Source organism: Mirounga angustirostris, unplaced genomic scaffold, assembly GCF_029215605.1.
Source record: "Mirounga angustirostris isolate CCGP_5_RB_7025 unplaced genomic scaffold, mMirAng1.0.hap1 SCAF_7, whole genome shotgun sequence".
NCBI lineage: Eukaryota > Metazoa > Chordata > Mammalia > Carnivora > Phocidae > Mirounga > Mirounga angustirostris.
The window spans coordinates 95,122,748-95,149,296 of NW_026991715.1; the positions used below are offsets into that span (position 1 = coordinate 95,122,748).

Consider the following 26,549-nt stretch of genomic DNA (forward strand, 5'->3'; position numbering starts at 1 on the left):
GAGAACTGTTATGTTCATAAGTAATGGTGCAAATAACTTAATAGTACAGCAAAATTAAAAATTGCATATATGGTTTGTTAGAAAAATTTCTAATATTTATGCCTTCTAATACAGGAAAGGATCACTAACTGTAGATAGATGAGACAGCATAAAATTTGGCTTACATAAAGCAAAACTTGTGAATCATTTCTGAAATTCATATGGTTTCCAACTGACAATTTTCTGCCGAGATAGCATTTCAAAAATGAAAAAATAGGATAAATGTATATTATAGAGAATATAGAACGGCAGCATTTTAATGCACTCTAAGGTGGCAAATCATCTAGAAAAACCTTGGGGGTGGGGTTCCATCCTACCACTTCATAATTACATTTGGTCTTTTGACCAGCTGTTTCTAACTTACGGGGGAGTGGTTCTGGAAGGTTCCTGGGACACTTGGTTCCTGACGATCTGTTTTATTTTTCCTTTCCCCCACAGTGCATCAAAGACCTTTGCCTCAACCCACAATGCCCTCCATGAGCTCCAATACTTTCCCTTCCAGATCCACCAAGCCATTGCCCAAGCACCTCCTCCCGTCACCTCACATGCTTGGAGCATTCTCTGAAAGGTCTGTGGTAACGTCATTCAGTGCTAACTTAACATCACACCCAGGTCCATTCATAAGAACTAATGTTCGGTGGTTTGGGGAAGAAAGAAATGAGCCAGTGGTAGTCAGGTCGGAATATTTTGGGTTTTCAGAAACAAAATCAAGCTGAGCATAAACCACCACACGTGTTAATCCACTGCTATTCTTGGAGTCTCTGTGCTTGGGGCTGGAGGGGTACAGAATTGACTACCCCATGGTCACCCGGACAGAATGGATCCTTGGGCAGTAATGGGGAATGCTTTCACTTTGTGAATTAAAACGAGCACTCAAGAAACCCAATTAATTTAAGTACTTGGAGTTCATCCAGATCTTGGATGGGAGGACCTAGCAGATGCTACAAATTCACTGCATAGGCTCTGTCCCTAGTAGGCCCACTTTCTCAACAGCAACAGCGTTTCTCAGGGCCCACAGTGAGGCTGCCCAGAGGCAGAGGCAGGAACAGGAGAAAGATGCAGGCCATTTCTACCTAAACAAGCCCGGGAGCTGCTCCCTCGTGTCCTCAGAACCCCCAGCCCTTTGAGTTCATTCTCTACAATGCAAAGAGAGAGGCCCAGTCCCCACCTTCAATACGGGAGAAAACCACCAGCACGACCTCACTACGCCTGCTAGATATCTAGGTGTCTCAAATTTTTTTCATTGTCCCTGGGTGCCTCTTGCTTTGATATTCTGCTTTTTCTTCTCACTCTTCTAGCTGTTTTTCTTCTGCCATTTTCTCATTCTACTCCATCCCTCACTGGGCCCCAACTCTGTCCTTCCTTTGTGCTGAAGACCAACCACTCCGTGCCATTGCTGAGCAGAGCAGACTGACGGGGTTGGGCTAGCGGGTGGGGGAATGGCTGCTCAGCACAGAGCCGGCAGCATTTTGGGGCCCCCTCCAGTGCCTCCTCCCACGCACATCCCCGAAGATACTGTTTTTGTTTGCTGCAGGGCCACCTGGCCCTCTCTGGGTTTTTCACCCAGCCACCTCCCCGCTTGTGGACCATCAGGCCCCAGGATTCACTGTTCCCAAACTACATGCCCACTCATATATATTCCTAACCAAAAGAGATGTCCTCTCCCCAGAGGACGTCTGCCATTCTCCAAACTCAAAGGTCTTAAACTGCAGCCAACTCTTAAAATGACCCTCCAATGCTTTTTATGGATTTTTGTTGTTTCGGCTTTCAGAGTCTGTTAGCATTTGGGATAGTCCACCTTGGGGCAGTAGTGAGATGTGCCCCATCAGCCCCTCCTCTTTGTCCAGCTGCCACGGCTTCAGGGACGGGCGGTAGTAGTCACAAACGAAGCAGCATTTTCAGTGGGTTTCCCTAACGCAGCTTCCGCATCAGCCTCTTCAGCCCAACCCAACACCAATCAGTTCTTTTTCTGTCTCCACAGTAACAGTGGTTTCCCACAGAGTGCCTCCCTGCCTCCATACTTCTCTCAAGGTTTGTACTCTGGGCTCTAGTGACCTACTCCAGGCAACAGGCCTCCATGACTGGATTCCTAACCGTCCCAAAGCCTTTTGGCAAAGGTTTGGTTATTTCCTAAAAGCCAGAAGATATGTTTTCTCATTCAGTATGTAGTTCAGTTTCTGCTGTGTGCCAGGGCTATTGGAATGCTAGGATGCTACTACATAACACGCACACACACACACACACACGCACACGGCCTCAGAAAGGTGGCCTTGGCCTTAGTCTCGACACAGAGAGCTTTTCCTCTCTGCTGTTTTTATATGGTGCTCAGGATAGTGCTTGGTGTTCTCGGTAGTTTTAGGTTTCTGTAATGAATTTATCCTTGAGTTGCAAGTTGAGGAACATGGTTAAAATACAAACTAAGAGAACTCAGGCCCCTAAGATTCTGATTCAGTAAGTCTGGATGAGGACCTGCATTTTTAATACCTTCTCCGGGTGTCCATGATAAGTATTTGCCGAGAGTGTTCTCAAACTTGAATATGAATACAGATCGCCTGGAAATTGTGTTAAAATTCTAATTCAGTGGGTCTGGGGTGGGATGTGAGAGTCTGCATTTCTAGCAAGTTCTCGTGTGATGCTGATACTGCTGGTCCATGGACCACTTTGAGTAGCAGCAAAGGCCTACAAGGTAGAACTAGACTGTTTATTTTTCAGCCTTAGAGACTTGCAAGTGATTGACATGTGGTAGGCAGTTTTTAAAATGTTTGTTGAATGACTGAGTGTTGAATGACTGTGGAAAGTTACCCAACTCTAGCAAATAGATTTTTCTTATGCCAGGAAACCGACCTAGTGTTGCCAGATTTTCTGATTTTTTTCCATGAAAAACTGGAAATATGGCTTTTAACATGAAATTACCTGATTTTTATTTTATTTTTTAAAGATTTTATTTATTTGAGATAGAGAGAGTATAAGCAGGGGGAGCAGCAGGGGCAGAGGCAGAGTCAGGCTCCCCACTGAGCAGGGAGTCAGACACTAGGCTCAGTCCCAGGACCCTGAGATCATGACCTGAGCTAAAGGCAGATGCTTAACCGACAGCCACCCAGGCGCCCCCAAATCACCTGATTTTTAAACGTTGACTTAAAATTTTTATTTAATTATTTATTTATTTGACAGAGAGCGACACAGCGAGAGAGGGAACACAAGCAGGGGGAGTGGGAGAGGGAGAAGCAGGCTTCCCGCGGAGCAGGGAGCCCGATATGGGGTTCGATCCCAGGCCCTGGGATCATGACCCGAGCCCGATGTGGGGCTCGATCCCAGGACCCTGGGATCATGACCTGAGCCGAAGGCAGACGCTTAACGACTGAGCCACCCAGGCGACCTGATTTAAAAATTTTTAAATTGCTGTGAGGACCAAAACACTTTCGTTTTGGTCATGAACACACGCAAGAACACAAGTGTGTGTTATAAACAGAAAAGTACCTTAGTACTTGAATTATGGCTCAAGGGTCAATATTTTTTTTTTTTTTTGAGCACATCCATTACATTCAGTTGAATACATTATCCCACAAACATGTGAGACACCAATGAAATCCATTATGTTGTCAATGTTTCCTAAGCATTTGAGGGTATAATGAATACTATATGGTTTCCACAGTTGCCCCCACGCCCCCTTGATTTTCCACAGTGTCCACAAGTCACTGTGTTTTGTGAACCCACATTGTGTTACTTGCCTGGCTTCTGCGGGCATCTAAGCTTCAGACACTTCACGTATAGCAATGTTTCCCAAAGTAAGTTCCACAGACCCCTAGTTTCATGGGTTGGTGGTGGTGATTATTAATGTAAATAGTTGGTTAATTTGGGGGGCAATGCTTAATCAAAATTGATCCTTTTCCCCCTAAGACTGCCAGGACACCTGGTCCTCAGTCTTCTCCTTTGGCTGCTCCCATGTTAGGAAGATAAAGGATATTCTGTACATTGTCCAAAAAAACCCACCCCAGCTCCCTTGAGGATCTCAATAGTAAGGGTGGTGTGTCTGTTAAGAATATGATTTCATGGTGCTGGCCTGCAGATGCAGAAGCAGAAAAATAATTCCTCAACTCTAAAGGAGCTATGCAATATAGGCCTTGTTTATATTCGTTAACTATATAGTTAACTATATAGTTTCTTTCATTCAATACACAGTATAAAGTGCCTGCCACGTTGGACTGCAAAGGTAGGAGTAGGGAAAACCTGTTTAGGCTTTGGGAGCCTTAAGAAGACATCTCAACAGTTCAGGGCAGTCTGATCTGCTTATTTTGAAGCAGGGAACACCATGGTGAAGAATTCTGCTAGCCTGGCCCCGGGGACCTCAGCCCTTCCCGGGTAATTCTCCTGGCTCAGTGGCCTGGATCAGCAGTTTGCCATTTGGGGCCTATTGTTGATGGAGGAACAACCCTCCTTCGGGAACCACCTGGAGTGCTTGTTAAATGCAGATTGGGTGATTCAAATCCCCCTCCCCCACCCCAGGGGCTCTTAACTTATGTAGAATAATGTTTGGGAAATCACAGGTTCAGGTCCTGGCCCTGCCACTAAAAGCACGGGATTTGTTCAGGCTCTCGGAGCCTCTGTTCCCTCATTCTCAAAAGAAGATAATACACATCTTGCGGTGTTGCTGTGAGGTTTAAAGGTAGGGTACAGGGGTGCCTCACTTAAGGCCTGGGCAGAGTCATGCTGAATAAGTATGTGTTGAACAATGAGTGAATGACACATGACTAATTCAGAGAACATTCAGCTCACAGAATTTTTCAGTTCTTAACAGCTGTTCTGGCATACAGAAAACAGCCTTGGCGATTACAAATCAACACAAACCTTTGCTGAGATTAGGAAACACATTCTCAGACGCAGAAAGTTTCAGGGAAGCGTAAACAAGACAATAAGGTGTTAGGGAAGGTGAGACACGAATGCTGGGTAACTTACAGGCACCTCACAGACTTCCTGATTGATCGGGTAGTTGGTAGGGTCTTCTGTGAGAGATGAACACTTCTACCTCTTTAGGAAACTCAGTTAGGAGCAGTAGGTAGCGAACTCTGGTTCTAGAGGCTAACAATATTCTCAAGCTAATTTCACCTTGTCTTGGGTAACTTACATTTCTTATTGTGTAAACAAATGAGGACCTAATTCTCTTTATTACTGCACTGTCACCATATCAGTGGTTGGGAGTCCATTCTGGGTGTGCTGGAGCCAATGAAAAAATCAGTCTCTTGAATATTCTTTTTGATGATCACATTAAAACTACTGTGACTTTTTCATTAGTGGACTAGTTATTTTATAGTATGTGACATGCACATTTAAGAAATCACTCAAATTTGTGCAACTCTCCTCAAAATTTCACTGACATGGCTATCGAATGATGCCTGAAGAGTCAACAGCCCTTATAGTTTTGAACAGGTGAAAATTATTTTTGAAGCTATGGCTTCTTAAAATGTTAATTGTTGGGAACAATTGCAAGGGCATTTTAGGGGGAAAATGTGTGATGACAGAAATGAAAAGTAGCTTACAGCAAGTTAACTTTCAAAATGCTATACTTTTGAAGGCCTTAGCAACAGACCACCTCCTAGAGCTGAAGGAAGAAACTTCTCCTTGCCAGTTCCGAACAAACCTCGATCACTGTCTCCTGGGGAAGAAGAGGTAATTAAGCATATGTTTTAATTTTCTTTTTTTCCTAGCAAATAACCAGAATCTCCCATTTGATACTCTTTTGTATTTTTATTATTATTTTAAATTACCCTTAAATTTTTTTTAGTGAATTAAAGGGGAGGATCCAGATGAAAAATAGGTTCTTTTTCCTTGGTGTTTTTTCAGACTCTTCCAATAGCAAATGTGTGTTTTGTATTTAACAAAGAGAAAAATAATCCTATTTTTCATTGGTTTTCTAGCTTATGACCTTGAATAAGTCACTGAACTGCTCATTAACCCAGATTTTTCATTGTGTATTATACTAAACTGAGGAAATTATTACATCTCTCTCTTTCCTGATTAAAGCTTCCATTATATATGCAATGTTTATTCACAACTACCTTTGCAACCAGTGTCATGATAAAAAGCAGTTCATGCAAAATATCTTCTATTTAGCCCCACCTAAGTGATTCCATTTTCAAATTAAGAAAACAAATGTTTCAAAGGTCATGGAATTGAGGTGGTGATTTATGAAAATGATTACTTGGAGGCTTTTCTTTTCACTTACATATGTAACTGCAAAATTTATTCCATTTTGAAAAAATTTACATTTTCAGAATTCATTAAATGAAGAATGGTATGTTTCTTACATTACCCGACCAGAGGCAGAAGCTGCTCTTAGGAAGATAAACCAGGTACTGTGCTAAAGTTTATTTTTAAGTAGTTATAAATATTAATGGAAGGAGAAAAGGGGAACTGGCTTTTATTGAGGACCAATTATGGGCTAGGAATTCTGCTAGGTGATATTCATGCCGTTAGGCCAAGGGGACCCATTAGTGACAGCTTTACACTTACCAGCATCCTATTCCTAGAATCTGGGAAAAATCTAAGTTAAGGCAGTCATTCGACTGGCAGAATCTGAGGAGATTTTATTAACGGACAAGGTCTATCTTGTCATAGGAAGCATACCTTATCAAAAGGAGACTCTTTCCCCAAAATTCTCACATCTTACTGGTTCCATCTTCATTTTTAATACACAATTGGCCATTCACACTGATGTGAAGGGATCCCTATGGAGAGAGGCAACAAAAACTTTTTGCCCTTTCCCCTAGAAATTTCTAGTTTAACCAGATCTCCTGTGGTTTGGTGCTGAACCTTAACCTCAAATCTATATATCTGAGAAAGAAAAGCAAAGATCCTTCATCTCTCACATCTTGAGTCTACAAGAATAGTTCTCAATCTTAGCTGCACATTTAAATCACCTGGGGAGCTTTAAAAATTCTGATTCCTGGGTTTCACCTGGAGAGATTCTGATTTAGTGAGTTAGGTGTTCTCTGTGGGTTCTGGGAGTCTTCAAAACTCTAAATTCTAAATTCTAGGCTGTGAATCACTGGTCCACAGGTATATCTGTTGAATAGAAGAGGTTCTGAATGGAATTTACTCAGTAGAAATAAAAAGAACAAAGGAAAGCCATTATTGCAGATTGCAGATTGATGGCTATTTAAAGCCATCTTGATTCAATACACAAACAAGGGAGTATTTTAAAGCTGCCTTACTAATTAATTCTATTTTTATTTTAGATTTTTACAGTGTTAATATTAGGTAGCAATAATTTATGGAATGACATTTTAAAGTACAGGATAAATCACAACACTATTTTAATAAATAGAAAAAAAAGTGGTAACACAAGATGGTCCACATTTGTTGATGGTCAGGTGTTTAATGATGAACATGTGGAGATCACGAGGTTTTTAAATGGGTGCATTTTATAGGTATTTGCATGTTTTATGACTTTGGCTATGGAAAGAAAGGGTTAAGGAATTAGCTCCCAGGAGTAGGAAGACAGATCGTTAGTTAAACCAATAAAGTCCTTTATTTTGTCTGGCCCTTTATCCACTCAACCACTTAGTATTTATTTTATTACTGAAAAAAGGGAATTCTTTTTCATCAAGAGACTTCGATTTGGAAATTTCTCTGACACAATCTTTGCTACCTCTTGACAACCAAGGAATCCGTGACACAGGGGACTGTAACCGTTCACGGAACTAAACGTTCACTGACTTGTCAACTGGTTAAGTTTCCAGATCTCTAGAGGCTTGTCTACTGCTCTTACAGGCAAGAGAAGTAGTGACATTTACTGGGGTACCTGGGTGGCTCAGTCAGTTAAACATCCGAATCTTGATTTTGGCTCAGGTCATGATCTCAGGGTCCTGGGATCGAGCCCCGAGTTGGGCTCCCTGCTCAGCAGTGAGTCTGCTTGAGGATTCTCTCTGCCTCTCCCTCTGCCCCTCTCTCCACTCATGCCCTCGTGCTCTCTCTCTAAAATAAACAGTTAGGTTAAAAAAAAAAGAAGTATGGACATTTGCTGCTCACATAATAACAGGAATTTATTCTTTTAGGATGGCACTTTCCTGGTTAGAGACAGCTCTAAAAAAACAATAGCAAATCCATATGTCCTCATGGTGTTGTACAAAGATAAAGTTTACAACATCCAGATCCGTTATCAAGAGGAAAGCCAAGTTTACTTGTTGGGAACTGGACTCCGAGGGAAAGAGGTAAGGAATTCCAGTTGCAAAATTTCCCCAAATCCTCTGTTTATGCCTTTCCGCATACCTGCCAATATGAAACCTTGCTGTAACGTTCTTTGGGAAGGTCCATACTATATGGCAACATTTGAGTTAAATCACATTAGTGAAGCCCTTCCTTTACTGGAAGGAAATAAATAACAGTAGCTATCTGTGCCATAGAGTCTTTCTTATATCTTTTATTCCAAATAGTCTAAAATCACATGTATACCTTTTAAAATAAAAAAATTAAGACTTAAATTAAAAAATATATAGTTAGATGGTGTCAAAGGGAAGTCCCTTCTATCATTCACCTCTGTAACATAATTTTAATGTAAGATGGCAGTGTATTTATGAGGCTATATTTTAAAATTGATATCTGGAAAAGGGTAAAAAAAAATAGAATTCTTGTTGTGGAGATTATTTAAATATTTGGGTCATTTCTCACTTAAAATGGAGGCTTGGCCAATGAAGGTGGCCAAACTGCCAAAGAAATTTTCCTCTGTTTGGCCAATGTTTACGCTAATTCCTTTTTGGATGGTAATCAAAAACACTGCTTTTGCAAAGGAAACTAAAAGCTAAACTTAAGCCCCAAACATGTTCTTTAAGTTCAAAGTTCCAGGAGGAGGATCAGCTGAATCAAACATTTCCAGAATGAAAAACAGCTAACCCTTAACTTCCACTTCACTCCACATATTTTTAAGTTATAATCATGTAAATGAGTAGGGAAAAACACATGCTTCGGATCAAATGTTTCAAACACTGGTTCAGTGTGGCAAGAGCTGCATAGATGCTAGAGGGGCGATGAGGTCTGCCCTCCAGAATTTCTGTTGGTCTGGTGGGAAACCGTAAGTACAAACCACACGTTGCAGCGTCCTGGAGGGAGGCATCCAGCCCAGTAGTCTCGGAGGAAGTGCATAATGCTGTCTGCGGTACCTGTGTGATTCTGACCTATGTCTAGAAGGATGGATGGGTTTTTTTCCAGTCTGGCCATCAGGGATAAGGTGATGAAGGCAATGGGTGCAAAGACTTTGCTGCAGAGCCTTTGCGAGCGTGAGGTGGCAGTGAGGACACAGCAGAGAGATCATGAAGGAACCATTCATTCTGCCATGCCATGGATATCAGCTCCAGACATTGGGACACTGTCTGACCTCCTGATTCCTTACACCTCCTCACACTATTAGTCACTACTAAGAGTGAAGTAGAGATACAGAAACCAAAATCAAAGACCCAAACAGAGCAATTCTAAGGCAAAGGCATTATAATTAGACCTCTTATTTATGACCCCCATAAAGTTAAAATTTATATATATATATAACATAAATATAAATATATATAGTCTTTTATCCATAATTTGTTGGATGTTAAAGAATTATTTTTTCAAAGTTCTATAGCAGAAATTATTAAAATATTTGCCAAGTATTACATTTTTTTTTCTCACCATCCTCATGACTTGAAGAGGTAGGAAATTAGGCAGATAAAAAAAAAAAAACTGAGGGTGAAATTCATGCTACTCAATGTTGATTTATCTCCTTATTTTGAATTTTTCAGGACTTCTTGTCTGTGTCAGATATTATTGACTATTTCAGGAAAATGCCACTTCTGCTCATTGATGGGAAGAACCGAGGCTCCAGATATCAGTGCACGTTAACGCATTCTGCAGGTTATCCCTAGCAAGTTAGCCAAACAAATGAACCTTCCTCCTGCCTCTGTTGCCAGCCTGGGAAGATCAGTCAACCGTGGTGAATGGACAAACACTTAGAACTGAATCAAACTCCTCAACATGAGCACAAGGTTTTGACCTTTCGCATAAAAAAGTGTTTGAAATGAAGACTGTCAAGTATCTCATAATTTATTTATTCTTCTTCAATGTTTGTAAAGTGCATGAGTTAATACTGTGCACACTTGAAGTCTAGTAGTGCACTGTAATAATTCATTTAAAAAAATGTGTACTTTGGAATACCCATTTCAAAGTACAGTAGTTTATATAGTTACAGAAATAATTTGAGGCAAATTTAAAAACACTGAAACAGTAGTAGTTTTTGATATCACATAAAACTGATTTTTTTTAATAGCCAAACCTTTGTTAGTCAGAGGCAATCCTCAGTTTTATACATATAATTTGAAAATTTCTAAAAGTCACTTTCTCAGCAGCAATAATTTAAGAGGCTTCAAACTATTTCATCCTTTCTTATTTGGTGTTTTTTGCTGGGGGGATTTTTGTGTACTTTTTTATGAAAAGATATATGCATGATGGGATAACTTCCTAGGATTAAAATTAATTTCCCTTTTGCTTTACTTTTGTGTTCCTAAAACTATTGACTTTGTTTAGTCCATACTATTATATTTTTGTTTTAAAGCAAATTTAAGCTACAAATACCGAAAGTAATCATTTTAAATTTAGAGACGAGGCTTTGGTGTCAAATACGTCTGGATATAAGTGCATCATATCCCAACACCCACATCCCACCTCCTCTGCAATTCCCACAACTCCAAAAGCATTTTCAAGTGATGTGGATTTTACCAAAGTCTTCCAGCAAAGATGAAAGAGCATTGCATATACACAGAAAAATGTGATCAGACTTGCCTATTAGATGCCTTCCTTCCATCTCTTTTATCCCCTGACAACTCTACCATAAAGCCCTTCTCATCATCATTCCTAAAAAGGCTTGATAGATCCTTTGAAGCAACGCAGCTCTTTCCTTCAGCTTACTTATCTCACTTAACAGACAGTAGTAGGTATTCAGCACAACAAAAACCAGGCATTTGGTTGTTCTTCAAGTTTTCCCCTTGGGGGCCTTGGTTATTATTCCACAACTTTCATTAACGACAAAAATTTTCGGCTTCTCTACTTAATCTGCAAGTTTTCTGAGGGGCAAAGAAAAATATCTTGCCTCTTCATTTTCATAAGTTAATTAATAGAACATCAGAAGGGAGCTTAGACGTCACCTGGTTAAAACTGATAATTTGCTAAGATAACAGGTATGTGGAGACTTTTAACCAATGATGATGATAATGTTTCATCAAGCTTCATCCTTACAAACTGGGAGTTCTCAATTTAGGGTCCAGAGCTAGGGAGTTCTAAAGCTGAAAAATCTTCATTCATTTCCATGTTTATTCAACAGGATTTCAACAAGCATTTAATTAGTGCCTATTCTGTGTTAAACACTGAGTTGGGTGGTGAGGATAGCAGACACTGTGAGCTGATCTTGTGTCTTGCTTTAGGGCCTACTGTCCTTTATGTTTGAAAATCTCTGAAATGAAAGAGGTCATAGATTTCAAAGCAACTATTTGGTAGTGAATCATGTCCGCTGCCATGTCTCTACCCTCTTCTACCTGCCATATGTAGGAAACCAGTCTAACAGAAGAGGATAAAGTCAATGCACAGAAATAGAACCAGGTTATAAACAGATGATAAATTAGTAGAGTCCCTGACATCTATTTCAACCGCTTCCAAGTCACATGACCCAATAAATGCTTCAGCTAACTTGAGTTGTTTTTGGCACTTGTTACCAGGAGAGATCTGATTAATACAAATTCATACCATCCACTTCTAATTTGGTGAACTCTCTTTCAATCTGAGCCAAATTCAAGCATAAAGTAAAGGATAAGCAATGTCCCAAGGCCAATTTCCTATATCATATTCTTGCCACTAGTGAAATGAATTAGCCATTCTTCGAAACATTAAAACAATAAAACAGCCTTCAAGAATATTAAATAATTATTTACAACTCATATTTTTATTTTGTTTTTTATCATATTAAATATATTAGTAGACTCAATTCTCCCAGATACATGTTAATTCTACAATAAATACAGTTACAAATTCACAACAAACAAAAAGAAATCAGATAGAAAAACTGGTAGAAGCAAAGGATACATCTGATATTTTAGATTCTTCAAAGAGGGGGGTTTTCCCTTCTGGTTCCTGTAAGTCATCTGTCTTCACAGGATGATTAAAATGTAAAGTAAGGTCGCAAAGCAGCAACTGGGAGAGCTCTGTGTAAAACAAAATAATAGAAGATACTGTCCTGGAGCACATATGTCATAGACAACTATTATTACCTTTTTTTTTTTTAAAGATTTTATTTTGGGTGGGTGCCTGGGTGGCTCTCAGTTGAGTGTCTGACTCCTGATTTCAGCTCAAGATCTCAGGGTCCTGAGATGGAGGCCCGTGTCAGGCTCTGGTTTCAGCTCGGAGTCTGCTTGAGATTCTCTCTCTCCCTCTCCCTCTTCCCCTTGCCCCCCTCGAACTCTCTCTCTCTCTAAAATAAAATCTTTGAAAAAAAAAAGATTTTATTTTTACATAATCTCTATACTCAGTGTGGGCCTCGAACCCACAACCCTGAGTTCAAGAATTGCAAGAATTCCTGTTCTGTATTTTCCTCCTAAGAAAAAGGTAATTTCTTTATAAGCCTCAGCACTTATAAACAACCAACCAAGCCAGCCAGGTGTCCCTATTATTACTTTTAGTAGCTATTTCTAATTCTTAGTTTTCTCCTAAGTGATTATTGATCAGACCACAATTAAGTGTGCCCCATTTTGACTTAAAGTCAAATTTATATACTATAAAATAAGCATGGCATAAAAATTAACTAGAAGGCTCCACTACCTTACTGAACTGCAACTTGATTTATACAAATTTGATTTATGCTTTTTGTAAAGTTACTATTTTTGTGTTATATGTTATGTATAGAGAATCAAACAGGTCTATAAAGCATGTTACAAATATTAGCAGTTCCTATCTCCAAGAGGCAACCACTTTTAACTTTTTTTTCTTGCTCATATTGTTTTTGTTGCTTTTGTTGTTTTGTATGTGTCTGTGTTTGGTGTCTTTTGGTTTTGTTTGGGGGGCAGGTATTTACCTCCATATCTCTAAATGACATTCATATTTTATTTTTTCAACTGTAGGTATTATCTATGTGCTTCTGACTACAGAAGATTATGATACAGTTCTTTTCACTCACCCCCCACTCCCCCAGAGTGTACTTAAGAGTACAATATTTTTTTATTTTTATTTTTTTTAAAGATTTTATTTGTTTATTTGACAGAGAGAGAGAGCGAAAGCAGGAACACAAGCAGGGGGAGTGGGAGAGGGAGAAGCAGGCTTCCCACCGAGCAGGGAACCCGAGGTGGGGTTCGATCCCAGGACCCTGGGATCATGACCTGAGCCGAAGGCAGATGCTTAACGACTGAGCCACCCAGGCACCCAAGAGTACAATTTTTGTTAGCTCAATATTTAAAGGTTAAAACGTTTTGATTATATAAATATTCTCCACAGCTGAGCCTTGCAGTACATTTCCCTTCCTGCATGGTGCCACCCAATCAGTTAGTAATTTTCTTGTCTTCACTGCTTAATTATCATAAATATATCCCAAATCTTCCCCAGTTGGGCCGATCTCCTTCAAGTATATAGTCAGATGCCTTAGCTATCTGATTGTTGAAAGTCTCTCCTCTCCTAGAGCCTTATGATCTACTCTAGTCTGGACTGCTTGCTCTCTAGAACTGCAGTACAGCACACATCTGAAAACTCCCTTCACCATTATCCTAGGGACTTCTTTCCTCCCTCCCTTGTGTGGAGTATCCTTTTTCCAGAATCTCATTTCTTTCTCTTTTGGTCTGCTACCTTCTTTGGTGGAATATGACCTCAGTAATCAGTAACTTTCTGAAGGGGGAAAAATTTTATGTCTGAAAATTTCTCTCTCTATACCAATGCTTTAATAGATTGACTATAGAAATATAGGTTAGAAATCATGTTTCTTCAGATTTCCAAGGCCTTGCTACACTGTCTTCTAGCTTCCAGTGTAGCTTTGAGAATTTTCATGATTCTAATCCTTAATCATTTTCTCTTTAGAAACTTCAAGGACTTTTTGTTCTTCCAGAACAAAATTTCACAGTATTGTACTTGGGGGTCTACTTTCAACCACCGTGTTGGCCTCTTTCATTATAGAAACTGCTCTCCTTCAGCTCTTTAAATTTTTCTCAGATTAGTTCTTTAATGAATTCCTCCCTGTGCAGTGTCTGCGTTCTTTTTTTAATAACATTCCTGTTTACTGAATGTTGAACTTCCTTGACTGATCTTGTAATTTTTTTGCTCCCTAAAACTTTCCACCTCTATTTTTTTTCCCTCTAGGGGATTCTCCTTTTATCCTTAAACCCTTCCACAGAGGTTATTTCTATTGTCTCACTTAATTTCCAAGAATTCCCTTCTCTAAAATTTTTTTATAGGATCATGTTCCTGTTTCATGGTCATAGCATCTTCTTTTACTTCTCCTCGGCTGTTGATAGTTTCTTGGGAGTTTTCATCTTAATTCATGATTTCTGTTTCTTCCTCATTGATGGAATCCATGTATTGACTTTGTCTCTGCTTTTCATATTAGATGCTTTCATCAAATATCTATTGCTCCAGAGCTATCTGCTCATATTTAAGACCATGGCAGTAAAGACAACTGGAAACGCTGTGCCTATGGTAGCCTGTCCTGGGGGGTGAGCTGGCTGGGTATTTTGTTGGGGGAAATCTCTGCTCTCAGTGTCTTTAGATTTTCTTCTCTTAGGCTAGTCAGATTCCTGAAAGAAAAATCTACTTGAGGGTGTAAATCTGGCTGCCAATGTTTTGTAGCCAAGTGGGAAGAGAAAGCTGGGAGTCTTGTAATTCAGTATGTAAACTTTGTCTTAATATCTTTGTTTTCAGTACAGTACTCTTTGCCTCAACTTGTGGCTAATGGCTCCAGGCCAGAGATCCTGTCAGGGAATAAACTCAACTCTTCTGTCATAGAAAAGGAACAGTTGCCTAGTTCAGAGAGGGGAAGAGAACTTAGGGGTCTACAACTTCTTCTTCTTCTTCTTCTTCTTCTTCTTCTTCTTCTTTTAAGAGAGAGAGGTGGGGGAGGCACAGAAGGAGAGTAAAAGTTTTTTAAATTAAAGAAGAGAGAGAGAGAGAGTCTCAAGCAGGCTCCATGCCTAGCGCAGAGCCTCACGCAGGGCTCCATCTCATGACCCTGAGATCATGACCTGAGCTGAAATCAAGAATCAGATGTTTAATTGACTGAGCCACCCAGGTGCCCCTTTTTAATTATCTATCTATCTATCTATCTATCTATCTATCTATCTATCTATCTATCTATCTATCCATCCATCCATCCATCCATCCATCCATCCATCTATCTCTCTAGGGTCTACAACTTCTTAAACATTTAACCAGGCTTCCTGTTCTTAAACCCACGTTTACCCCCACTTCCTGAGGATTCTGGTGCCACCATATGCTGAGTCTTCATTGGCTCTACCCAGCCAGCTCACAGATCAGATTTTTGGACTTTAGGGTTCAGACTTTTCTGTTTGCTTCCATTTGCTTTCTGTTTCACTGTTAACTTTTTTTGAGAGCTCTTTACCTTGTGCATTTTTGTCTCTTTAAAATCACTTTAAATTTAAATCTCAGGTTTCTTTGTGACTAATTGTGTGATCTAGGAAGAGTAGTTAACCTCTCTATGTCTGTTTCTCTATTTGTAAATGCCAGTGGTAATATTTTCTTCCTCACAAGGTTGTAATGACAGTTGAGTCCATTTATACAGAGCTCTTGGAAGAGCATCTGGATTATGGTAAATACTATGTGTCAGCTATTGACATTATTACTGAGAAAAGGAAGTGTGGCTAAAAGGAGTGCTGTTCATTTAATCTTCCATGTTTACCAGAAGTCTGCCCTCTGACTCCAGCTCTACAAGCCCCTATAGCCTAACTGCCTGACTTACTCCACAGCTTCTCAGGAACACATTCATCACATTTCTATTTTACTTCACGAAAGAATAATCCCCAAGTTAGAACAGTTAATCAAGTTTGAGAAAAATCTAAAGCTTCTCTGTTTTAAATGAACACAAGTATCCAGACACCAATTATTCATTTAATAAACATTTCCAAGAACCTATTATATCAAGGTGCTATGTTAAGTGCCTGGAAGACCCTTAAGGGGCTTACAGTTGAGCAGGGATAGGAAAAGTAAGTAAACGTGCAATTACAACACAGTGTGATAGATATGAAAAGGTAGAAGAGATAACATGCTTGCTTAAAAAAATTTTGCCAGTGGAAGTAACCTTGACTACTAAGTAGCAGTTAACCTGGCTGGGTGGAGGTGGGGGTGCAGCAGTGGGCATTTCAGAAGATGCATGTGTTATTAAGGTACAGATACGAATGAAGAGCAAATATGTAGCTCAGCAGATGGTTCGGTATGGCTGAAGCACAGAATGTGCAGGGATAAAAGAATGATAAGATACTGGAGAGGTAGGCAGGGGCCTGATCTCAAGAGGTCTTATAGCCCATTCTAGGAGGTTTGTTGGACTTTATTCTGGGGCAATAGTGAACTAATGAGAGTTTTCAGGAGATTCACATTTTAGAAAGGAATCCTTAACTGTATCGTTGAGTTTGGTTTTGAGGGGTGATGAATTAAGCAAAGATAACGAGATTTCTTTACATCAGATTCCTCAGAGCCTTTGTTAATATGTACTGTGAATTTTTGAGAGAAATATACAGAATAAAGCACTTCCCAAATTTATTTGACCCTAATAATGTGGACTCTGTTCTTACTGCACACCACTTATTAACATCTCTTGAGACAGCAGGGTTCGAATATCAAAGTCTGGGAAATGTGGCACCCACTATTTGGTGCCTAACTAACAAGCACTTCCCTCTTGTTTTTGGTGGTACAATGTGATTCCATCTGAGGTGATCCTTTCCCCAGCTCCAGCAGTAAGTCCTGACTGGCCCAAACTGGTCTTGGCCGTCCCATCCCCCTTAACAGCAGCTGATGTAGGCATATGCATTCGATGCAAATGTGGCCATGAAAGGAAAGGGAAACTCTGCTGGAGGGACCGGAGGAAAGGCTTTTATAGAGATAGGCAGGTGCAGTGTCTGTCGATGGCCACACCTGCAGGTAATGACTCTGAGTGATAAACAGAGCGAACATAACAGAGGAGATAAATGGGAAGAACCTGGTATGGTCAGAAGCCTTTAAAATTCTGAATTAACTCTGGGACTGCCCTACCTTGGATCTCTTATTTCCTTGTTGTATAAGCCACATTAAGTCGATATTTTGTTACTTTTATAGCTGAATTCCTTGTAACTGACAGAGAGGTTATCTTTAAATATCCAAGAGCTGTCATAAGAAGAGTAACTACATATTCAGTGTAGTTTCATGTTTAGAAATAGGACAAGTGTGTGAAAGGAAGACGAGAATGGATTTCAGCTAGTCCATAAGGAGGAACCATCTAAAAAGGAAGAGGCTGACTGGTGAGAGAGGGAGGGCATTCCAACAGAGGCAATTTGGGTCAGGGATGAATTGTCCCTAGAAATATTCAATCACGGAAATGTTACATGTCTGGGATAAAATAACAGAATGTCCGTGAGGTGAATGACTAAACGTCATGAACTGTAAGGCCTAATCCTACTCTATGAATCTGTTTAAAATGAAGAACCCTGAACTCACAGAATCAAACTAACTTATAATTTTAATTTGGAAGGAACCTTAGGGGCTTGGTAAAGATTAATGGATAGAGACACTGAATTTTGCAGAACGTGACGTCATCGTGCAATAGTTTATTGAAGGGAAGGAAGGAAAGTAAATAAATTTAAAGAGGTTAGTTAGACAACATCATAAGCTTGTTAGTGTCAGGGATGGGAATTCAAGTCTGCTAAAACTCCCAGGAAAATTTTCAAACACAACTCATCTTTAGAGATCTAGTTCATATTACAGTGTCAACATTTCTTAAGAAGTAGAGAAATCCTAATTAGTAGGCAAATTCAGTTATATCCCGCAGAAGCACAATTTGGCTCTATTGTTTGTTTTATAACTATGGCATACAAACATTTTAACTCGGGGATTCCATACTTACCTTTCATCTTCTTCAACTCTGAAGAAATTGTGTTAATGTTTTTAATTATGGCTTCCACATTTAGCTCATGGTCAGGAACATTATTCTTAAACATCTGATTTTAAAAGAGAAACAAAATGTATAAATTAGAAGCATTTACGTGCACTTTGAAAATACTTAAAGCTTTGGTATTTCTAAAAGGAAAATCTGTTATTTCAGCACTGAAATAATTCTGAAATGATAGTCAACATTACGGTTAAAATTCTAGTATAGTAAGTCATCAACTTGTTCGTATTTTCCAGCTGAAGACACCTCCAACTAGAATTCTTCTTTAATGAAACCAGATAATAAGATGGGGCCCTTACAATGGAAATGCAGAGGTCCCCTTTTCAGAAAGCCTCAGCACTTATAAACTACCTTATAATTGAGTAGTCGTATAAAAGTTTCTCTATTTTTGTTTATGTAAGACAGTGTATTCTTCTAACTGATTCTTGAATGACAGGGTCCACATTAAAACTCATTAAAAAGTTCATAGTAAAACTCAAAATAAGGTTCAATTATAATTTATAAACTAAGAAGATGGCAAAAGGACCACTTTTATTTTAGCTTTGGGAATTAGGGCAATACACTTTTTAAAAATTCTGGTTAACTAAAATGTGTAAATCAACAGGTTACCATGTTATATGTACAGTACCTATTTTTTTAACCAACTGTGCCAGGTACAAATACATAAACAGGTGGTTCACTAGAAACTAATCTCAGCCATTCAAATCTCTCAAAATGACTTGAAAAAATAAACCACAATTAGCATACACCACTCCAGCAGTGTGAAAGGCGGGCAGTTACGTACGGGTCAGGCTGCTTGTCCAAAATAATGGAAACAAACTAACCGTTAAGTCAATTTCTGGTCTCTGCTTTCTCCTGAGTCGAGGAATTTATCCTACTTCACTCACTTTAGAGCCACTACAAAGGTATAAAAATTTCATTTTCCAATGAATAAAATATATTTTGCATCCACCTACAGTACCCTAGAAGCCATAAAGGGAATGGTAGCTATCTTACTTGGTTGGGTATAACAAATCAAAAGATTTGTGTTTGGGATGGGGGGGAGAAAAGCTGATTAAAATAAAGAGGGTGGAGAGAGTGTAATTAAAGAGCTTTAAAAATGAGGAATGGTTGTAAAAAAAAAAAATTTAAAAAACCTAGAGGGAAGTAGAAACTACATGGACAGAGAAATGTCCAAGACACTTGACCCTCCCATCCCGGGTCTGGTCATCCAGCACCCTCGAGTGTGCCCTTGCACGCGAGGGGTCGGAAGGCAGAGCTGGGGCTGGGCCCCACTGGACTGGAGAGAGGTCAGAGGTGTGTCAAGCCTTCCGTGGAGATCTCAGGTAGGCCACCGCTCAGAGGGAAAGGAGAGGCGGTCAGAGGGCATCCCCGAGGTGAGAAGTGCTGAGCGGGCTCTGGGGACAGAGCGACTAGTGGAACCAGAGGCCGCGATACCGTAGACAGAAGGCACTAATGCAACGAAGGCACTGACCTCCAGCCAGAAGGCCGGGAGGCAGGAGGGCTCAGGCCCTCGTCCTAGAAGCGAGGATCATCCCCACAGCTGTGGTTCTAAAGGCCAGCCCCGCCCTCTCACCCCAACCTGCACCATGGGGAGCCCCAAGGTGCCGCTGGCCCGCCCAGCCGCCACTTGGTGGCTGAAGATGCCCTCGAGGTTTCCACAGCCCTCCTGCTCCCAAACCGGATCAGGACGACGCAAAACGCACTCCGCGAGACCCTGGCCTTGCGACAACCACCGGCCCCTTCTGGAACCCACGGATGCCTGTGAGGAGCCCCGGGCCCTTGGGGGCGCGCCCATTTGGAGGCTGACGATGGAGTCTGAGGCAGCCTGGACACTTCAACAGCCTTCGCCTTGCCCCCAGACCGGATTAGGATTTACTTAAAACCCAGTACCCTTGGCTGGCCCACAAACCAACCCCGTGAGGACCCACCTGGCCAACCGTCACCAGAGCTCTGACAGCAGGTGGGGCGGAGCCGACTGCGAAGAGGAGGACTGTGCATCCTGATTGGCCAGCTTCTCTGCCTGCTGCATCCTGGGAGTTGTAGTCCCAGGCACGGCCCCGGCCGAGAAGGTGCTGGGTGCCGAGCTGGAAGGGACTGGCGCGGACCTGTGGGCAGAGAGGGAGGGTGGAGAAGGCGCTGACATTTTTGCTTCCAGTGTGCCAGGCACTGTGCTAGGTGCTTCCCAGCCCTTATCTGCATTTAATTTTCACAGTATAGGAGTGCGATTAAGGCTAGACCCTGGACTGAAACTGCTCAGGTTTGAATCCTACTCCAGCATTTGTTTAGCTAGAGAGATGCTGGTAAACAGTTTAATCATTTAGAGTTTAAGTGTCCTCATCTATCACGTGAAGATAATAATAACTGTCTTCTAGTATTCTTTTGAGGTTTAAGTGAGATAATGCCTCAAAGGGGCTTGGCAGATGATGTGCCCAATAAATGTTAGTTATTACCATTCCTATAAATTTTTGTAGATGAGTGAAGAGTACAGGCCAGTGGAGATATACACTGGTCTCTTGCCAGTGGAAAAGCTGGGATTCAAGCTATCTTTGCTAGATTCCAAGAGGAATCTCTGGCACTGCAACCTCTGGGGCTGACTCAAAGACTTTCCCTCGGGAAGGCTTTAGACTAAGTAAGTCTTCGCCTTCTCTAAGCCTCCCCTATAATACCCAGCAGCTCTCAAACCAGTCTTTTCCTGACAACTGAGAGCACATAGTCTGTTGTTTATTTTATATTCAGTCACTTTCAGTTTGACACTGTGGAGTATGTTGTCTGATGCAGTGTTAGATGTACTTATTTCGCAGATCACTGACCTTAAACGCAGGTGTACTAATGCACATACAAGCATGCAAGTGACCAACACGTGGTGAGCAACATTTATTTTCTAAATTAAGGACATTAACAAAGCAAAAATAACTGCCATCACCGTTTTTATAAAAGCAGAGATAATTTGACATCCAAAAAGAAAGGAAGAAAGAAAAAAGAAGAAAGGTTATAGTAATTTCAGAGTAAGACCAGCTTAATAAAAATCTTACTGGATGTCTCCCCCTTGTATTGATTCAAACTAGTGAAAACTGCACCTCAGACGTGCATCCAGATTGTGTGTTTGGAAACGCCACATAGATTATAGCAGAAGGAGATAAGGTGTTTAAGAGAAGTAGGGTGAAAAGCATAGGTGGGTTGAGATAGCATTGAGACTGAGAATCCTGAAAATCCAGGGATGATGGGGGCTGCGTCTTCGTAGGATGTGGTGTCTGTGGGGCCCCATCATCCCAAACCCACTGACCCCATTCACAGGATTCAGGAAGTGTTTGCGTGACCTGCTTCAGCTCAGATACCTGTGGATTAGGACTCTGCTTACAGGATTTCTGATAGAACTTCCCCCTATCCCGAAAGCTGATTACTTCTTATGAGTAGCCTCAAATGCTGTAATTTGGAAAAGATCATCATTAAGCCTTTAAAAAAAGAAGAAGAATCAACTTTGTGTTTCTTTAAAATAAGTGGTATAAGAAGAAAAAAAATGTGGACTCAGGAAAAGATAGATTGTAATAATGTATTTTCCTTCATAAAAATGTCTTAGAGTAACGATGACTACTTATTGTAGTGTTTTTCCTCCCCAAGTAACTATAGATTATTATTTCTTTTCCTGAGAAAATAAAACTTTAAAAGCATGATCTGCTACTTAAAGCTTGAGACTGTTATAGATGAGGCCCTAAAAAATCTATCTTCCTTAATAAGTTTGCAACGCTTTACTGGAACTTCACACAGGTTGCAGTTGTTGATTCTAATGTTAATCAAATAAAGAAGATTAAAAAGCTGGTAAATTCTCCCATAAAGAGAAAAGTTGTTACAGAACAAGGTGATTAAGCGTTTTATGGAGTCGGGTGTGAGTGCCTCAGTTAGTTTTAATACGAATTCTTGACATAAAGTCTTCGTTTCCAGGTAAACAAATTGAGTAAATTATCTCACTTCTTGCACTTGCTCTCAAAGTTCCCATTCCCATTGTTTCCCTGCTCATCATCAATTCCAAGTGCTGGTCTCTGCCTGGGGACTGGCTCCCGTTGCAGCTCCAACTCCCATCTGAATATGGGTTTGTGCAACCTTCTTGCATATAAATGTAGGTGGTGACAAGTGTATGCTTAGATCATTACCCGTGAAGCATGACCTGTATCTGGTGGATCAAGGTAATCTCCACGTGTCAGAACAACCAATGTTCTCCCCATAGCCAATCACAGAAAGAAAGGGAGAAGGCACGTGACTTTGGCCACTGTGATCTGAGGTGAAACGTGGGCTCCCTGCCCATTGTCTTCTTCAAGCAGCTGATGTTCCATTGGGCAAAATCATTTTCTTTTTCTCCAGAAGAAACTCACTCCTGAACTACAGAAAGGTGTTACTGACAAAAATCCACATTGCTCGCTGTAACTAAAGTATTTTCACTTCTAATGAAGGAATTACACGAAAGAAAGATATCCTGCCATTTGTGAAACAGGGATGGACCTTGAGGCCGTTATGCTAAGTGAAATATGTCAGACAGAGACTTATACGTGGAATCTAAAAACATTGAACTCCTAGGAACAGATTGTAGAATGGCATTTGCCAGAGGTTAGGGGGTGGGGGAAACGTGAAGATGTTGGGGAAAGGGGACAGATTTTCAGTTACAAGATGCATAAATTCCAGGGATCCAAAATGGTAACTGTTGTTAATAATATTCTATTGTGTATTTGAAAGCTGCTATGAAAGTGGAGCCTTTAATGTTTTCACCATAAAAGCAACAACATAATAAAATGCTTATGTGAAGTCATGGATAACCTTGTTATGGTAAACATTTCACAATAGTTATGTACATAAAAGCATCCCATTGTACACCTTAAATGTAATGCTATATGTCAACTATACCTCAATAAAGCCGAGGAAAAAAAGAGATTACAGTCTGTATCAACATTTTCCTCTGAAATAGGAAGGTATCCAAGGATAGTTGCCAGATAAAATACAGGACACCCAGTGAAATTTGAATTTTAAGTAAAAAACAAATAATTTCTTTACAAATAACTATTTCCTGAGTATTGTGTGGTACATACTTATATTTACAACTTATTTATCTAAAAGCCAAATTTAACTGGGAATCCTGTACTTTTATTTGCTAAATTTGGCAACCCTATGCCCCAAACACTTCAACCCCTAAAAAGAAAAGCAAACAGTCTGAAGCCTTGTAGATTCAGTAGGTATCGGAAGCCAAGAGAGAATATTGAGGTTTTCCAACTTGATGCCCGAAATAATAAAATACATACACTTACTGTGCCAGAATTTGGCTCTCTTCTTCCTTCAACATTCCTGTAATGCAAGAATGAAGCAAATGGACAAAAGCTGACAATATTCAGCATGGTGCTGTTTTTGACAGTTGCTTGCTATGCCCGTTTGTCTGAAAACTCTTTGTGCTTGGCTTTTTAGAAAGTGCCTTTATCCAGCAAGGCATATTCATGATACAAGTTGTGTTTATTTCCAGAGATCCGCCAATCAGAGAAAACTTTTTCTGTCCCCAAATAAAATATGTTTCCAATTCTATCACGTCAGCCCTGCATCCCCCAACAATACTTCCCCTCTTTATTAAAGACATAGATCCTGATCAGATGTTTCTCCCCCTAGGCAATACCTTCACCTCCCCACACCTCACCTTCATCAGCTGGACATGCAATGAAAAATGAGTATCTTCATGAAAAAATTATATTACATTCATGAAGTCAATTACAATAGAATATAAGTGTATACTCACCTTTTGTAAATGAAAATATGTATATATGCATAAAAGCAGGTTTGGAAGAATATACACCCAAATGTTAACAAGGATCTCTGGGTAAAGTGAGATTTATGTGTGATTTCATTCCTCTGTGTTTATTCATATAGCCCAGCTGTGACTTTAGTCCCAATCCTCTTCTCTATATTTTAAACTCTCCAGGGCATCTCTGAATGTGGGCACAACTTCAATCAGTGTAAAGCAGAGCTTTTCAAGCCTTACGGTGCAGTTACTTAGGAAGCTCGTGAAAATGCAGATTCCCAGGCTCACCCCAAAGACTTTGATTTAGTACATCTAAATCTGCATTCTTAATCCTTCCTCCTTCCATCTTAACCTAGTTCGACTGCAAACCATACTGTGGAGGAATAGTTAGTGACTTACTGGCTTCACTGGGCATCTTCTACAAATCCCATGTGCATGACCATGGTTGAAACTTATTTTGGCCACTGATGCCAGAATTATACACATATATAATACACACATATATAATTTAATATACATTAGATATAAATATATATTTTTATATACATATTACGTATATAGACATGTAATTTTCAAGCATAAATCAGTCCATTTAATTTCCCTTTGAGAGAGGAAAGTATTTCGGGGGGAAGGCCCCCCCAGCACAGCAGCATGGAGACTCACCATGTCCTCTGATTCATGGGGGCAGGGGGAGGGGATGGACATTCCAGATTCAGGTTCTTCCTAATTTAGGTCTGTATTTCTTCTGTTTCCTCTGCTTTTTGTTTGTTGGCTTCCAGTTTCCCTTGCCATCGTGATGGAAATCTAGTGCTAAGGTCTGAGATGTTATGTGATTTGTGATTTTTCTCAAACGTTTACATCTGTATGTGTAATTTTTGGCAATAAAACTCCGCCTACTTCTAGCTCTGCAGCCGTCCCCTGCCGTGGGAAACCACGAGCCCTTCCTGTGCTGCTTGCAATAGCATCCTCGTGGGTTTTACCGCGGCTGCTCTTGCACATGATGATCCGCTGGCTCTACGCACTACAACGGGATGAGCTTTTTGAGATGTAAATTAGATCGTGCCATTCTCTAGCTTAAAGCCCTCCAGTGGCTTCCCATAGCCCTGGGAAGAAGCACCCACCTGCTGACCCTGAGCTCCCGTCGGTCTCTCTCCCCGACACGCCTCAAACACTCCCAGTCCATGCCAACAACTCTTTTGTAACTGTTTCCTCCCGGCCCTCCCATACTGGCACCTTTTCATGCTTTAGGGATCGGAGGGGCCATCCTCTAATGTTACCCCATTCTCTATCCCAGCCCCTTGTTGCCATAGAACACTCGATATCATTTGTAATTTTAACATTTATGTTTCTGTTTACTTTTGTTGGTTTTGTTTGGGTCTGCCTCACTAATATATACCTCCTGGAAGGGCAGGAACATCTTGTTCCCCATCACCCTTTATTGTTTATCGTGGTATCCTGTGCCTAATCCCACTCCTGGAATATAGTAAGTACTCAATAAATCCTTGTTCAGTTCAGTTCAGCCTGGGTAAATGAATTGGCTGCTATAGCGGCATCCTTGAGAGTCAGGGAAACCAGGCTGCTCATTAGCACCCGCCGCTCAGCTGGACTCCCGGCAACGCTCTGACAGCAGAAGTCCCCCTTTGTGGCCTCTGAGCCCTCTGCAAGAGGGACAGCCCCCCTGGGAGCGAAGCAGAAAGTGGATGAACCACCGCAACGTAAACACTAAGCTTTCCCCTTAGTTCTGTCTGCTCTCTCATACTGGAACACAGACCAAAGATCCGACACAGCCATGAAAAGCAGACTCGTGGCTGTTCTAGGAAACAACAACAGGCCTGAGAGCTTCCAAGCAGCTTTGCGCGGGAAGGATCACGCAATGCCGGTCCCTGATGAAGGAACCATCAGGGCCGTGGATCATCGCTTGAATAAAAATCAGATGACTTAGGATCTGTCCAAAATGAAGGATGTTTTAATACTTTGTGTGTAAAAACACTGATATTTTGCTTCTTTTTTATTAAACAGATTTTATTATTTTTCAGACTCTTGTCAGCATAATCGTTTTATGGGTGGATGAAATATTCAGCCTCGCTGCTGCAGGAGTTCTTTCCCAGCAATTACCTTGTGGCACTTTCGCTGTAATTAGGTTTTTGCCGAGGATTTTTCCCCGGGTCTGTGTAATAAATGAAATATGACCAGAATTTAAATTTGTCAATTACAAGCAAGCATAGTGCATAAACACACAACAGAGCCATGAATTCCAAACCACGGGCTGTTGCTGGGGGGCAGATGCTCTGAAAATTAAAATGGAAATAAAACTACGACTGGCAAACGAAAAGTGGCTCCCAAAGAAAGCAAATCTCCCCTAACACTCATGCATGACTCAACCCAACGGTGTGAGCTCTTGATTACAAATTTTTCATCGTGAAAACTGACAAATTAAGGAGCAAGCGGTGGATTTGTGTTAAAATAATCTACACGGGCCTCTGATCTCCTTCCCTATGGATTCCTATGTTTCTTGAGGCCATATCCAAAGGATTTGGACATGGCAAGTCAGACCCCCACTGCCATTTGCCACCTGGCTGTGGTGGTGGTGATCTCTCT

At 40.7% G+C, this 26,549-nt stretch overlaps 2 protein-coding genes across 2 annotated transcripts in view; one reads left to right on the plus strand and one right to left on the minus strand.

Annotated features, from left to right (window-relative positions):
• Positions 1 to 13,942, plus strand: part of LCP2 (lymphocyte cytosolic protein 2) — a 48,393-nt gene extending 34,451 nt beyond the window's left edge. Inside the window, exons 16-21 of the mRNA XM_045901578.3 lie at positions 478 to 607; positions 2,021 to 2,070; positions 5,609 to 5,703; positions 6,309 to 6,386; positions 8,091 to 8,246; positions 9,807 to 13,942. Coding sequence (XP_045757534.1) covers positions 478 to 607; positions 2,021 to 2,070; positions 5,609 to 5,703; positions 6,309 to 6,386; positions 8,091 to 8,246; positions 9,807 to 9,929 — 632 coding nt within the window. The 3' untranslated portion in view covers positions 9,930 to 13,942. The remainder of the gene's footprint in view (positions 1 to 477; positions 608 to 2,020; positions 2,071 to 5,608; positions 5,704 to 6,308; positions 6,387 to 8,090; positions 8,247 to 9,806) is intronic.
• CUNH5orf58 (chromosome unknown C5orf58 homolog) lies at positions 12,103 to 18,227 on the minus strand. The gene is made up of 2 exons (XM_045901564.1): positions 18,134 to 18,227; positions 12,103 to 12,254 (listed from the first exon to the last, which is right to left on the minus strand). Exons 1-2 carry the CDS (start codon positions 18,225 to 18,227, stop codon positions 12,103 to 12,105), a joined length of 246 nt encoding a protein of 81 aa, XP_045757520.1.
• Between the last annotated feature and the right edge of the window lie 8,322 nt (positions 18,228 to 26,549).

Bases quoted from the DNA above. Each gene is read 5' to 3' on its own strand.
- CUNH5orf58 (XM_045901564.1), bottom strand. From the start codon at position 18,227: ATGTTTAAGAATAATGTTCCTGACCATGAGCTAAATGTGGAAGCCATA. The intron at 12,255-18,133 runs GTAAGTATGGAA...TGTTTTACACAG, and splicing joins AGAGTTGAAGAAGATGAAAG to AGCTCTCCCAGTTGCTGCTT.